Source organism: Dryobates pubescens, chromosome Z, assembly GCF_014839835.1.
Source record: "Dryobates pubescens isolate bDryPub1 chromosome Z, bDryPub1.pri, whole genome shotgun sequence".
In the NCBI taxonomy this organism is placed as follows: domain Eukaryota; kingdom Metazoa; phylum Chordata; class Aves; order Piciformes; family Picidae; genus Dryobates; species Dryobates pubescens.
In genome coordinates this window covers 14,066,452-14,079,945 of record NC_071657.1, presented here as the reverse complement: position 1 = coordinate 14,079,945, position 13,494 = coordinate 14,066,452, and the positions used below count along the sequence as shown (strand labels likewise).

At 51.7% G+C, this 13,494-nt stretch overlaps 2 protein-coding genes across 2 annotated transcripts; both read left to right on the top strand.

Annotated features, from left to right (window-relative positions):
• Nucleotides 1-833: 833 nt before the first annotated feature.
• Nucleotides 834-4,258, top strand: LOC128899522 (inositol 1,4,5-trisphosphate receptor-interacting protein-like 1). The gene is made up of 2 exons (XM_054178996.1): nucleotides 834-2,409; nucleotides 4,110-4,258. Exons 1-2 carry the CDS (start codon nucleotides 834-836, stop codon nucleotides 4,256-4,258), a joined length of 1,725 nt encoding a protein of 574 aa, XP_054034971.1.
• Nucleotides 4,259-4,871: 613 nt separating this feature from the next.
• On the top strand, nucleotides 4,872-13,436 carry LOC128899521 (inositol 1,4,5-trisphosphate receptor-interacting protein-like 1). Its single transcript, XM_054178990.1, has 5 exons — nucleotides 4,872-5,167; nucleotides 5,482-5,709; nucleotides 8,116-8,137; nucleotides 10,017-11,595; nucleotides 13,288-13,436. The coding sequence occupies exons 1-5, from the start codon at nucleotides 4,872-4,874 to the stop codon at nucleotides 13,434-13,436; spliced, it is 2,274 nt and encodes a 757-aa protein (XP_054034965.1).
• Nucleotides 13,437-13,494: the final 58 nt, after the last annotated feature.

Sequence of the window (13,494 nt, the reverse complement as noted above, 5' to 3'; positions counted from 1 at the left end):
CAGTTGCGTAGTGGAAGAGGTGCTCTCATAGCTGCATTTTGGGACACCTGAAGTGCAAATCCAATGACAATATGAGGCCAAAGACTGACAAGATCTTTGATCGTGCTGCCTCCTGCTCTCAGGTCCCATCCTGCCATCACATGACACACCACCAGCACGGCACCATTTGTGTTATGATGGCACCAAGAGCACAGCCACAACCACAATCAAAGGGGCCAGCACCAAGGGAGACGATTCCAGCTCTTTGGATGGCACCTCAAGGAGCAGCACCAGGTCCCAGGATCGTGTCACCTGATCTGAGTTTTTGTAAGGCTCTTTGAGGTCTCTCTGCCTGGGAAGAGGAGTCCCTGGGTACCACATCCTCCATGGTGGCTTTGCACTTTGTAGGGGTCAGGGGTTTGGCTGCCTTGGGGGGCTGTGAGTCACTGAACTGGGCCAGTGGGCATGGCAACTCCACCTTGTGTGGTTTGTGACATCACAATGGGTGAGCAGCTATAAACGCGGCACTGGGCAGCAGTGCCTCAGTAGAGCTTCGGCTAACGGTAAGTGTGGGTGTAGGGAGGGCAGGGTGGATGAGAGCCAAGGCAGAGGGGTAGCTCCCTGGGGCATAGGAGGCCTCACCCTGCACTAAGGCACCACGTGCTCACAGGAGCACCCTGAGCTGAGTGCTGCTGATGCTGGGGCTGGATGTAGACCCTTGCGGCATTCCAGCTGCCTGCAGCCCGTGAGGTCCTACCTCTCCCCAGCTCCTGCAGCTCCTCTACTTGCGGTCAAAAAATAACTCCCTCCTTCCTAGCCCCACTGAATTCTTTCTCTCCCTTTTCCTGCAGGCCATGGCTGCTACAAAGCTCTTCGCTTTGCTTCTGCAAGGCTTTATCCTGTTCTCAGTGAAGGTTCACGAGAAGCTGGATGAGGCCGCATGGAAGCGCATGGAGGAGCGCGAGAAGGAGATGAACCGGGAGATGACTCGTCTGATGGAGGAGATGGAGAGGAGAAGCCAACCTCAGTGGAGCCTGGTGCCCACGATCCTGCAGCAGAGGTCTCAGGAGCAGAGCATCACAACCTGGGGAGCTGTGCTCTTTGCTGCCATTGCTGGAGTGCTAGTCCTCCTGCTTTGGCTCTGCTGGTGGCTCAGGACAAGGCGCCGTGAGACAGACTCAGTGCGCAGCACGAGTGAGATCTCAATCAGCAGCACAGTTGAGGGGGATGAGAAAGAAACTGATGCAGAAGACAGAAGTTTTGCCATCCTTTCATCCCATGACAGGCATCTCCAGTGGCCTGTGCAGAAAATAATCTCCAGGAGCGAGGTGGTAAAGGGCCTGGTGGATGAGCTCCTGCAGGTCTTGCGAATTCACCTGTCAAGTACTTTTATGCCAGTGCTGCAGGAGGCCATTGGTGTGGGCAGCTCGTTTGAAGGATGGAGTCCCTATGAGGTTGATAAAGTTATGTACCACATACTTGTGCCCCTGAAGGCCCCCACTGGCCACAAGTTCTGGCTACAGCCACTGTGCGGCAGGTGCCAGATTCCAGCCATGGTCTCCCACATCCATGTGGAGCTGGAATGCAGCTGTGGGGGACAGAACAGTCTGTGCTTCCTCCACAGCACTAAGAAGCAGCTGAGGAGGATAAAGAAGGCACCCAAGGTCCTAGACATCCTCTGTACCCGCTCATACCTAGACGCGGCAAAAGTTGCAGAGTGGTTCCAGGATTTGGTGAAGAAAGCCTGGACGGCATTGCCTCGGTCACACTACAAGGTGAATGTGCTGCCCTACAGCCAGACCACCTGCCTGCTGCAGCTGAAAAGTGACTCTGGGAGTAGCCTCATTGTTGAGATCTTGTTTGGAGTGCAACAAGGTGACTCAGATATCTTCCTCAGCAGTCTTCCTGCAGCGGACAGCCCAAGCACCGTGTGGACAACGAACTACCTTGTGGCAGAGAAGAAGTTCTTCAGCCACATGGCCAAACAGGTCCCACAAGGCAGCTTCCACTTCAAATGCCTTCATCTCTGCACCTCCATCCTGGAGGGCACGGACATTTCCCTCTATATGCTCAAGACAGTTGTCATGCACCTCCTCAACACCACACCCGTGTCAGGATGGTGCAGACAGGACTGCATCATACGCCTGGCAGATATCATGAACTACCTGCACCGCTGTCTGGAACAGAAGCAGCTCAACTTCTTCTTCTTTGGCAACGCTGAGATGCCCAAGGAGATCATTTTGCCTCCGGACTTCCAAACGTACAAACCAGCCAACCTCTTGGAGCACCTTGTGCAGGATCAGGCTGCCCATACCAAAGCATTGAGACAGTTTGAGGAGATTCAGCACAGGCTCATGGAGAGGCTGTACCAGGGGGTCTCCAAGACCAGACGAGCATCTAGAGTCATGCAGAGAGCTGTGCCCACCACAGGTCTGTATCACCACCAGGGATGTGACTGTCCTTGCCTCTTCCACAGCATCCATTTTTTCTGGGATCTTTTCCCCTCTCTTCATAGATGTAAATAATTGTTGTGTCTGAGCAAATGCTGCATCTGTATCTGTGTGTTTTATTTGCAGGGAAGCGTGGGCATAGTTTGCTGACTGCTCAGCTCCCCCAGAGTTGGGCTGAGCACTGCTCACCTGCCGCAGCATTGGGCTGAGCACCTTGGCAGAAGAGCTCAGGTGAAGGGATTTCATTTCACCAGTTTTGTAAGTAAGGCTCCCTGACCTTGGGTTCCTGCCATGGGGCAATCACAAGATATTCTGACTCTCCTCAGGTCTCTGTGTTGCCTGTGCAGGCAGGAACTGCCAAGTGGGTTCCTCAAGTCTGTCATGGGGAGTCACAGGCAAAGCAAGCCCCTAGAACCCTACAGCATGACCCTTGGGCAATGCAATTCAAGGCACACGCTCATCTGTCCGTGCCACATTCTGGCGGAGCAGTGGCCTAACGGCAGTTGTGTAGTGCAAGAGGCGCTCCTCAAGGCTGCATCTGGGACACCCCCAATGGAAATCCAGTGACAGCCTATGGCTGAACACTGCCAAGATCTTTGATCAGTGTGAGGAGCGATCAGAGTCCGTCAGCTCAGGGGGCCTGGCTGTTGCAGGCTCCACAAGAGCCCTGCTCTACAACGCCTGCTCTCCTTTTTTGGCAGCAGGCCTAGCTTGGGTCAGCGGTCAGCTCACGCTGCCTCCTGTAGCCTTGTTCGTAAGATTTTGGCAGCTCTGGGAAGCTTTTTTATCAGAATCCAGGTCCTGCTCCACTTCCTAAGTACTCTGACTGTATTTCAGGCCACATATAGGAAAGCACATTTATGATCTCTTGATCCTTCTTGGCAGTGCCGTGTTGAGGCCAGCTCTGATGTCTACATGAAGTGAGAGAAGGAAGTGTGGTGTCCGTGGCGTCTGTCCTTCAGAGCCACTGCTAGGCGCAGACCCCTGCTTGCCGAGAGTGCCCCAAGATCATCTGCTGATGGTAAGCAGAGAATAACCTCTCTTTGCTTGTGCTTCTCGGGCGGCCTTTGCTTGTGCTTAGCATCCTCTGCATCAGGCAACAGGCAGTCAGATTAGGAGAAGGAACAGCAGAGTCTGTCTGTTGTGTGCACACAGCAGGTACACAGCTGTGAGGGGAAGGGCCCAGCAAAATTCCAGGACAGTTCCGCCTTGGAAGAATCAATTGGTCACAGCACCCCCTATGTATTGACAAAGGCTTTACCAATGATACCAGAGGATATCAATCTCTTGTCGTTTAATCTAAACATTTCTGTATGCTCAGAAGTGCAGAAGTGTCAAAATATTTGGAGACAGTCTATCAGTCCCAGAACAAAAAGAGAATGCCTCCTCTTCAAGCATACTTTTCCAAGAGAATGGGCATCCCAGTGAGGCACAGCTTTGAAAACTCACTCACTTATCTGACCTCTCTTGGTACACAATGTTGGGATCTCTGAAACATCTCCTGGCATTGGTTTGATAATTTTGTTTCATCTTCTAATTTGAAGAAGCAGTTCCCTATGTCTGCTTTAACCCTGAACCCCCTACATGCATGCCATGTAGGCTCTGTTACACAAAAATAGTTCATTATTCACCTTCTCAAAATTAACTGCTGTATCTATACCTCTTCTTGATTGCCTTCAGGTATTAAATGGCTTCCTCCAGTGGGGCCTTCAAGGATCACTACCAGTGGGGCCTTCTACCCCCTGAGCCACAGGAATTTCCACTGCTGTGCACCCATACTCTTGACACCAAACATGCTTGGGAGAGGAGGATCTGGCAAAGCCAAGTGAGAGCAAGAGCCCAAAGACAGTGAGATGAGAGAACAGGGCATTGGAGCCTCTGAAACACCATGGAGTGCCCACGGTCAGTGTGCAGCCATGGAGAACATGGCATTGGAGCCTGTGAAACACCACCGAGAGCCCACAGTCAGTGTGGTGCCACAAAGAACATTGCATTGGAGCCTCTGAAACACCATGGTGAGCCCACAGTCAGTGTGGTGCCACAAAGAACATTGCATTGGAGCCTCTGAAACACCATGGAGAGCCCACAGTCAGTGTGGTGCCACAAAGAACATTGCATTGGAGCCTCTGAAACACCATGGAGAGCCCACAGTCAGTGTGGTGCCACAAAGAACATTGCATTGGAGCCTCTGAAACACCATGGAGAGCCCATGGTCAGTGTGCAGCCATTGAGAACAGGGTGTTGGAGCCTCTGAAACACCACCGAGAGCCCTCGGTCAGTGTGCTGCCATTGGGAAGAGACCATCGGAGCCTCTGAAATGAGACTGAGAGGCCACAGTCAGGTGGATGATTGAGAAGGGGTGACTGGAATGTCTCAGGCAGGGTGAGAGGCCCGCAGAGGGCTGATAAGAGCAGCAACAGCTCCAGCAAGTGCATCCAGCCCATGGAAATCAAACCCCCAGAGAATGGCCATGAGCCCATGGAGGTGAACACAGGGATGACTGCACCTTCAGAGCATCGAGGGGCCATGGAGGAGGATTCCCTTCAAAACCAGCCCCAGGCAATGCCGGTGGATCCATCCTCCTCGCTCATATCTAGCTTCACAGGGCACTACTCCACCCTGGCTCATGCACCACGGGGCCCAAAGAGCCGGAGGACCGCCGGCGGCTCCCCGATACCCGCTAAGCCCCTGGCTCTAAACAAGGAGCAGCGGCCCCTCCGACGGCTCCTCCGACGGCTGTAGGCAGGCCCAGGCTCAGCGGCGTCGGGCGCCTCCCAGACCTCGGCCGGCCGCAGTGGAGCCCTGCCGTGACACCCCCTAGCCCGTCCCGCAGGAAGGGCATCAGGACATGCTCTGCCCTGAGCCCTGGGGAAGAGGTGAGGAGAGCGGCTGCCATCTGCTGCTGGCAGCCCCACTGCACCGGCGCCACTCCGCTGGAGAGCGAAGGCAACCCAAGGCAACACCGCAGCCCATCGATACCGCCGGACACCATCGGAGGGCGGCGGAGCCCACCGGAGCCTGCTGGGCTGCCCTGCCCTGCCCCTCCACCCAGGCTACGCTGGGGCCTGGCCGTGGGGCCAAGGCAGTGCAACGAGCGACGCCGGTGCGGACCTCTGGAGACCGTCGGAGATGGGCAGAGGCCATGGAGACCGCCCAACATCTCTGGAGACCACGGCAGCTTTGGGGACTCCCCTGCATCACCACCCAGGTTAATGGGCCGTGGCCACGGGCCGAGCAGGGTGCATGTCCACAGCGAGCTCTCTGCTTGGCTACCAAAGGCGTGAGTCGAGATGAAGCCACACCAGACCGGCAGTGAAGATCACGGAACACCAGCAGACCCTCCAGGAAAGCAGACACTCTCCATCCTTCCATCCCATTCCAGATGGAGCAACAGCTCTCTCCCACTGGAGAAGTCTTTCAGATGGTTTCAGACAGTTTTACAAGGTTTTGGCCTCTTTAGGAAATGTTGTAATTGCTTATTAAAAAACCCACAGAGGCACACACAGACACCCAAAGAAATAAAACCACCACCACCAACCTAAGCTCTCCTCTGTTATTTGGCACTTTTGAGAATGCATGGGCATAAAACCAGACTAGTCTTTAAGAAGCAAGATCAGAACAAGTGCAACAGCCCAGCTATTCTACATGGCTGTTGCATTTTTAAGACGTGGTCAGCAATCTTTTTACCATTGAAGGACAGTTATGATGGCAAAGATCTGTGCTTGTCTGGTGCGTGGTTTTGCAGGTCAACATTCCTACAGATTAAGCTTTTGTGTAACTGCTCAGATTGCTTCTTTCTCTGTCTGATTGAGAAATTTATCTTCTCTGCAAGACTAAAAGGTAAAAATGAAGTCATTCTCTCAGACACAGAATTATGCAGTGCTTTGTAGCCAAACTGGACAATAAACCTTTTCTGCTTGGGTGCTGCATTCAGCAGTATTTCATGCCAATATTTCTATTCTGATTCTAATCTAGAATGCAAGGGAGAATGTTTGCAATGTGATGTGCTAATGTGTACGTGCGTGTGTGTGTCTAGGGAGTAAATTGGGTATCAAACACGCAACACACAAGTGCTACATGTCAAATCCATGGTACAGAAGGAGAAGGCATCTATGTTTTAACCAGGACACTGAAGAGATCTTCTTTTTTTGCAGCAGCACTTAAAAGGCTGGACAGATGGGCAATGGCATGAGATTTCACACATGTGAGTGCCAGGTTCTACACACTGGCCACAACAAGGCCATGCAGCGCTACAGGCTTGGGTCAGAGTGGCTGGAGAGCAGCCAGGCAGAAAGGGACCTGGGGTTTCTGGTTGATAGTAGGCTAAACATGAGCCAGCAGTGTGCCCAGGTGGCCAAGAGGGCCAGTGGCATCCTGGCCTGGATCAGGAACAGTGTGGCCAGCAGGAGCAGGGAGGTCATTCTGCCCCTGTACTCAGCACTAGTTAGGCCACACCTTGAGTCCTGTGTCCCGTTCTGGGCCCCTCAGTTTAGGAAAGCTGTTGAGATGCTGGAAGGTTTGGAGCAGAAGCCCTATGAGGGGAGGCTGAGGGAGCTGGGGTTGCTTAGCCTGGAGAAGAGGAGGCTCAGGGGTGACCTTCTTGCTGTCTACAACTACCTGAAGGGAGGTTGTATCCAGGTGGGGGTTGGTCTCTTCTCCCAGGCAACCAGCACCAGAACAAGAGGACACAGTCTCAAGCTGGGCCAGGGGAGGATTAGGCTGGATGTTAGGAGGAATTTCCTCACAGAAAGAGAGATTTGCCATTGGAATGAGCTGCCCAGGGAGGTGATGGAGTCACCATCACTGGAGGTGTTTAAAAGGAGACTGGATGAGGCACTGGGTGCCATGGTTTAGTTGATAAGATGGTGTTGGGTGATGAGTTTTTCCTGATGATCTCAAAGGTCTTTTCCAAGCTGGTTAATTCTATTACTAGCTGCAATGAATGACAGAGTACTTCAAACCTGGTTTTGATTTTTAAAAAATCCTTCTATTTGTATCTTTTGCAGGGAGTTGGCATGGGGGAGGTGGATGCGAAGTACATATGGGACAGCAGTTCCCAGAAACAAAAACAGTTTAGGGTTTGCCTTCAAAAGGGGAAAAAAAGAAAACGGAAGGTTAGGGAAGGGAAGGTTTGGGAAGGGAAGGTTTGGGTAGGTGGGGGAAGGTTTGGGAAGGGAAGGTTTGGGAAGGTTAGGGAAGGTTTGGGAAGGGAAGGTTTGGGGAGGTTTGGGATGGGAGTATTTGGGAAGGGAAGTGAAAAAAGGGAAGGGAAAAGAAAAGAAAAGAAAAGAAAAAAGAAAAGAAAAGAAAAGGAAAAAGAAAAAGGAAACAAAAGAAAAGAAAAGAAAAGGAAAAGAAAAAAAAGAAAAGAAAAGAAAAGAAAAGAAAAGGAAAAGAAAAGAAAAGAAAAGAAAAGAAAAGAAAAGAAAAGAAAAGAAAAGAAAAGAAAAGAAAAGAAAAGAAAAGAAAAGAAAAGAAAAGAAAAGAAAAGAAAAGAAAAGAAAAGGAAAAGCAGATGAAGGAAATAATCCACCACACACTCTTATAGCTTTCTTGAAGGATCTGTTCTCCTTTATGCAGTTTGCTATATCTTCAGACAAGCTGTTTTAACAGAGGTAGAATCAAACTTTAATTGTTGTATTTTAGACAGGATATTCTGAACTGTTTTCCTTCATCCTGCCCCCAGTATAACCAATTCGTTCATCAAGGTAAGGACAGATCCTACTTTATGAAAGAAAGGTACACGTGTTTTCCTTTGGCCTTGGCAATTTTTATCGTTTAATATTTTTTGTACACAGCAATGATTGTGCCCTGCTTTTCATCATCAAGAGTATTGCTTTCAGAGTTGAGCACCTTTGGTCTCCGACAGATTGGAGCTACTGGATTTCCCTGCTTCCATCCTGCCCTGCCCACTGACAAGACAGTTAAAGGTGACATCACATGCCTGGACTTTTGCTTGATTACTGCTTCTAGCATACAACAAACTCTGAGGCAGCCCACACAAGCTCTCCAATCTCCTTTGTGGCAAAAATCTTCACAAGAGGCTTAAGGCTTGCAGTGGTCAGGAAAAAAATGCTCTTTTCCATGGGGGTTCATGGTTTAACTTGCACCTCTTCTGAAGTGAGAGAGGCATCTTCAGGGACACCAGTAAAGGACCCCTCTGAACCCCTCAAGAAGATCAGCTGATCCTCCAGGGCTAGCACGGATAGAATTCTGGACTGATGCAGCAGAAGAGGCCATTGCAAGGAGGCTTGTGAGAGAGACTCCAGTCATCACCTGGACAGTGACCACCCCAGCCCCTTCCAGGCCTTCCACCTCTTCCTCTGTGCACAGCTGGGAGTAGATGTTGTGTTTGGGCAAATGCTGCACCTGTGTCTGTGCTTTGTTGTATTGGGAAATGTGGGCACAGGTTGTTGACTGCTCAGCTGCCACAGAGTCAGGCTGAGCACGCTGGCAGAAGAGCTGAGGTGGTTCAGGCTCAGGCTTCACCAGTTCTGCACGTAAGGTTCCCTGCCCGCACCGTGCCTCTGCCATGGGGCAATGCCAAGAAAATCTGTCCTTCCACAGCTTTACACCATTGCCTGTGCAGGCAGAAAGTCTGAAGTGGGTTCCATAGGCAAAGCAAGGCCTTGGAGCCCTACAGCATGACCCTTGGGCAACCCCAGTGAGGTGGCAAGATCATCCATCAGTGTGGTTGCAATCCAAGGCACACACGCACTCTGTCTCTGCCACGTTTTGGAGAGGCAGGGCACTAACAGCAGTTGCGTAGTGGAAGAGGTGCTCTCATAGCTGCATTTTGGGGCACCTGAAGTGCAAAACTATGACAATATGAGGCCAAAGACTGACAAGATCTTTGATCGTGCTGCCTCCTGCTCTCAGGTCCCATCCTGCCATCACATGACACACCACCAGCATGGCACCATTTGTGTTATGATGGCACCAAGAGCACAGCCACAACCACAATCAAAGGGGCCAGCACCAAGGGAGACGATTCCAGCTCTTTGGATGGCACGTCAAGGAGCAGCACCAGGTCCCAGGATCGTGTCACCTGATCTGAGTTTTTGTAAGGCTCTTTGAGGTCTCTCTGCCTGGGAAGAGGAGTCCCTGGGTACCACATCCTCCATGGTGGCTTTGCACTTTGTAGGGGTCAGGGGTTTGGCTGCCTTGGGGGGCTGTGAGTCACTGAACTGGGCCAGTGGGCGTGGCAACTCCACCTTGTGTGGTTTGTGACATCACAATGGGTGAGCAGCTATAAACGCGGCACTGGGCAGCAGTGCCTCAGTAGAGCTTCGGCTAACGGTAAGTGTGGGTGTAGGGAGGGCAGGGTGGATGAGAGCCAAGGCAGAGGGGTAGCTCCCTGGGGCATAGGAGGCCTCACCCTGCACTAAGGCACCACGTGCTCACAGGAGCACCCTGAGCTGAGTGCTGCTGATGCTGGGGCTGGATGTAGACCCTTGCGGCATTCCAGCTGCCTGCAGCCCGTGAGGTCCTACCTCTCCCCAGTTCCTGCAGCTCCTCTACTTGCTGTCAAAAAATAACTCCCTCCTTCCCAGCCCCACTGAATTCTTTCTCTCCCTTTTCCTGCAGGCCATGGCTGCTACAAAGCTCTTCGCTTTGCTTCTGCAAGGCTTTATCCTGTTCTCAGTGAAGGTTCACGAGAAGCTGGATGAGGCCGCATGGAAGCGCATGGAGGAGCGCGAGAAGGAGATGAACCGGGAGATGACTCGTCTGATGGAGGAGATGGAGAGGAGAAGCCAACCTCAGTGGAGCCTGGTGCCCACGATCCTGCAGCAGAGGCCTCAGGAGCAGAGCATCACAACCTGGGGAGCTGTGCTCTTTGCTGCCATTGCTGGAGTGCTAGTCCTCCTGTTTTGGCTCTGCTGGTGGCTCAGGACAAGGCGCCGTAAGACAGACTCAGTGCGCAGCACGAGTGAGATCTCAATCAGCAGCACAGTTGAGGGGGATGAGAAAGAAACTGATGCAGAAGACAGAAGTTTTGCCATCCTTTCATCCCATGACAGGCATCTCCAGTGGCCTGTGCAGAAAATAATCTCCAGGAGCGAGGTGGTAAAGGGCCTGGTGGATGAGCTCCTGCAGGTCTTGCGAATTCACCTGTCAAGTACTTTTATGCCAGTGCTGCAGGAGGCCATTGGTGTGGGCAGCTCGTTTGAAGGATGGAGTCCCTATGAGGTTGATAAAGTTATGTACCACATACTTGTGCCCCTGAAGGCCCCCACTGGCCACAAGTTCTGGCTACAGCCACTGTGCGGCAGGTGCCAGATTCCAGCCATGGTCTCCCACATCCATGTGGAGCTGGAATGCAGCTGTGGGGGACAGAACAGTCTGTGCTTCCTCCACAGCACTAAGAAGCAGCTGAGGAGGATAAAGAAGGCACCCAAGGTCCTAGACATCCTCTGTACCCGCTCATACCTAGACGCGGCAAAAGTTGCAGAGTGGTTCCAGGATTTGGTGAAGAAAGCCTGGACGGCATTGCCTCGGTCACACTACAAGGTGAATGTGCTGCCCTACAGCCAGACCACCTGCCTGCTGCAGCTGAAAAGTGACTCTGGGAGTAGCCTCATTGTTGAGATCTTGTTTGGAGTGCAACAAGGTGACTCAGATATCTTCCTCAGCAGTCTTCCTGCAGCGGACAGCCCAAGCACCGTGTGGACAACGAACTACCTTGTGGCAGAGAAGAAGTTCTTCAGCCACATGGCCAAACAGGTCCCACAAGGCAGCTTCCACTTCAAATGCCTTCATCTCTGCACCTCCATCCTGGAGGGCACGGACATTTCCCTCTATATGCTCAAGACAGTTGTCATGCACCTCCTCAACACCACACCCGTGTCAGGATGGTGCAGACAGGACTGCATCATACGCCTGGCAGATATCATGAACTACCTGCACCGCTGTCTGGAACAGAAGCAGCTCAACTTCTTCTTCTTTGGCAACGCTGAGATGCCCAAGGAGATCATTTTGCCTCCAGACTTCCAAACGTACAAACCAGCCAACCTCTTGGAGCACCTTGTGCAGGATCAGGCTGCCCATACCAAAGCATTGAGACAGTTTGAGGAGATTCAGCACAGGCTCATGGAGAGGCTGTACCAGGGGGTCTCCAAGACCAGACGAGCATCTAGAGTCATGCAGAGAGCTGTGCCCCCCACAGGTCTGTATCACCACCAGGGATGTGACTGTCCTTGCCTCTTCCACAGCATCCATTTTTTCAGGGATCTTTTCCCCTCTCTTCATAGATGTAAATAATTGTTGTGTCTGAGCAAATGCTGCATCTGTATCTGTGTGTTTTATTTGCAGGGAAGCATGGGCATAGTTTGCTGACTGCTCAGCTCCCCCAGAGTTCGGCTGAGCACTGCCCACCTGCCGCAGCATTGGGCTGAGCACCTTGGCAGAAGAGCTGAGGTGAAGGGATTTACATTTCACCAGTTTTGTAAGTAAGGCTCCCTGACCTTGGATTCCTGCCATGGGGCAATCACAAGATATTCTGACTCTCCTCAGGTCTCTGTGTTGCCTGTGCAGGCAGGAACTGCCAAGTGGGTTCCTCAAGTCTGTCATGGGGAGTCACAGGCAAAGCAAGCCCCTAGAACCCTACAGCATGACCCTTGGGCAATGCAATTCAAGGCACACGCTCATCTGTCCGTGCCACATTCTGGCGGAGCAGTGGCCTAACGGCAGTTGTGTAATGCAAGAGGCGCTCCTCAAGGCTGCATCTGGGACACCCCCAATGGAAATCCAGTGACAGCCTATGGCTGAACACTGCCAAGATCTTTGATCAGTGTGAGGAGCGATCAGAGTCCGTCAGCTCAGGGGGCCTGGCTGTTGCAGGCTCCACAAGAGCCCTGCTCTACAACGCCTGCTCTCCTTTTTTGGCAGCAGGCCTAGCTTGGGTCAGCGGTCAGCTCACGCTGCCTCCTGTAGCCTTGTTCGTAAGATTTTGGCAGCTCTGGGAAGCTTTTTTATCAGAATCCAGGTCCTGCTCCTCTTCCTAAGTACTCTCACTGTATTTCAGGCCACATATAGGAAAGCACATTTATGATCTCTTGATCCTTCTTGGCAGTGCCGTGTTGAGGCCAGCTCTGATGTCTACATGAAGTGAGAGAAGGAAGTGTGGTGTCCGTGGCGTCTGTCCTTCAGAGCCACTGCTAGGCGCAGAACCCTCCTTGCCAAGAGTGCCCCAAGATCATCTGCTGATGGTAAGCAGAGAATAACCACTCTTTGCTTGTGCTTCTCAGGCGGCCTTTGCTTGTGCTTAGCATCCTCTGCATCAGGCAACAGGCAGTCAGATTAGGAGAAGGAACAGCAGAGTCTGTCTGTTGTGTGCACACAGCAGGTACACAGCTGTGAGGGGAAGAAATTCAAGGACAGCTCCTCCTTGGAAGAATCAATTGGTCATACCACCCCCTATGTATTGACAAAGGCTTTACCAATGATACCAGAGGATATCAATCTCTTGTCGTTTAATCTAAACATTTCTGTATGCACAGAAGTGCAGAAGTGTCAAAATATTTGGAGACAGTCTATCAGTCCCAGAACAAAAAGAGAATGCCTCCTCTTCAAGCATACTTTTCCAAGAGAATGGGCATCCCAGTGAGGCACAGCTTTGAAAACTCACTCACTTATCTGACCTCTCTTGGAACACAATGTTGGGATCTCTGAAACATCTCCTGGCATTGGTTTGATAATTTTGTTTCATCTTCTAATTTGAAGAAGCAGTTCCCTATGTCTGCTTTAACCCTGAAACCCCTACATGCATGCCATGTAGGCCCTGTTACACAAAAATAGTTCATTATTCACCTTCTCAAAACTAACGGCTGTATCTATACCTCTTCTTGATTGCCTTCAGGTATTAAATGGCTTCCTCCAGTGGGGCCTTCAAGGATCACTACCAGTGGGGCCTTCTACCCCCTGAGCCACAGGAATTTCTACTGCTGTGCACCCATACTCTTGACACCAAACATGCTTGGGAGAGGAGGATCTGGCAAAGCCAAGTGAGAGCAAGAGCCCAAAGACAGTGAGATGAGAGAACAGGGCATTGGAGCCTCTGAAACAC

What these genes read in the sequence shown, in the direction of transcription:
- LOC128899522 (XM_054178996.1), top strand. Translation starts at nt 834, where the DNA reads ATGGCTGCTACAAAGCTCTTCGCTTTGCTTCTGCAAGGCTTTATCCTG. An exon ending in GAGAGCTGTGCCCACCACAG is followed by an intron (nt 2,410 to 4,109) that starts GTCTGTATCACC and finishes GATTGCCTTCAG; the next exon opens with GTATTAAATGGCTTCCTCCA.
- LOC128899521 (XM_054178990.1), top strand. Translation starts at nt 4,872, where the DNA reads ATGGAAATCAAACCCCCAGAGAATGGCCATGAGCCCATGGAGGTGAAC. An exon ending in CGACGGCTCCTCCGACGGCT is followed by an intron (nt 5,168 to 5,481) that starts GTAGGCAGGCCC and finishes CCCTCCACCCAG; the next exon opens with GCTACGCTGGGGCCTGGCCG. An exon ending in GAGAGCTGTGCCCCCCACAG is followed by an intron (nt 11,596 to 13,287) that starts GTCTGTATCACC and finishes GATTGCCTTCAG; the next exon opens with GTATTAAATGGCTTCCTCCA.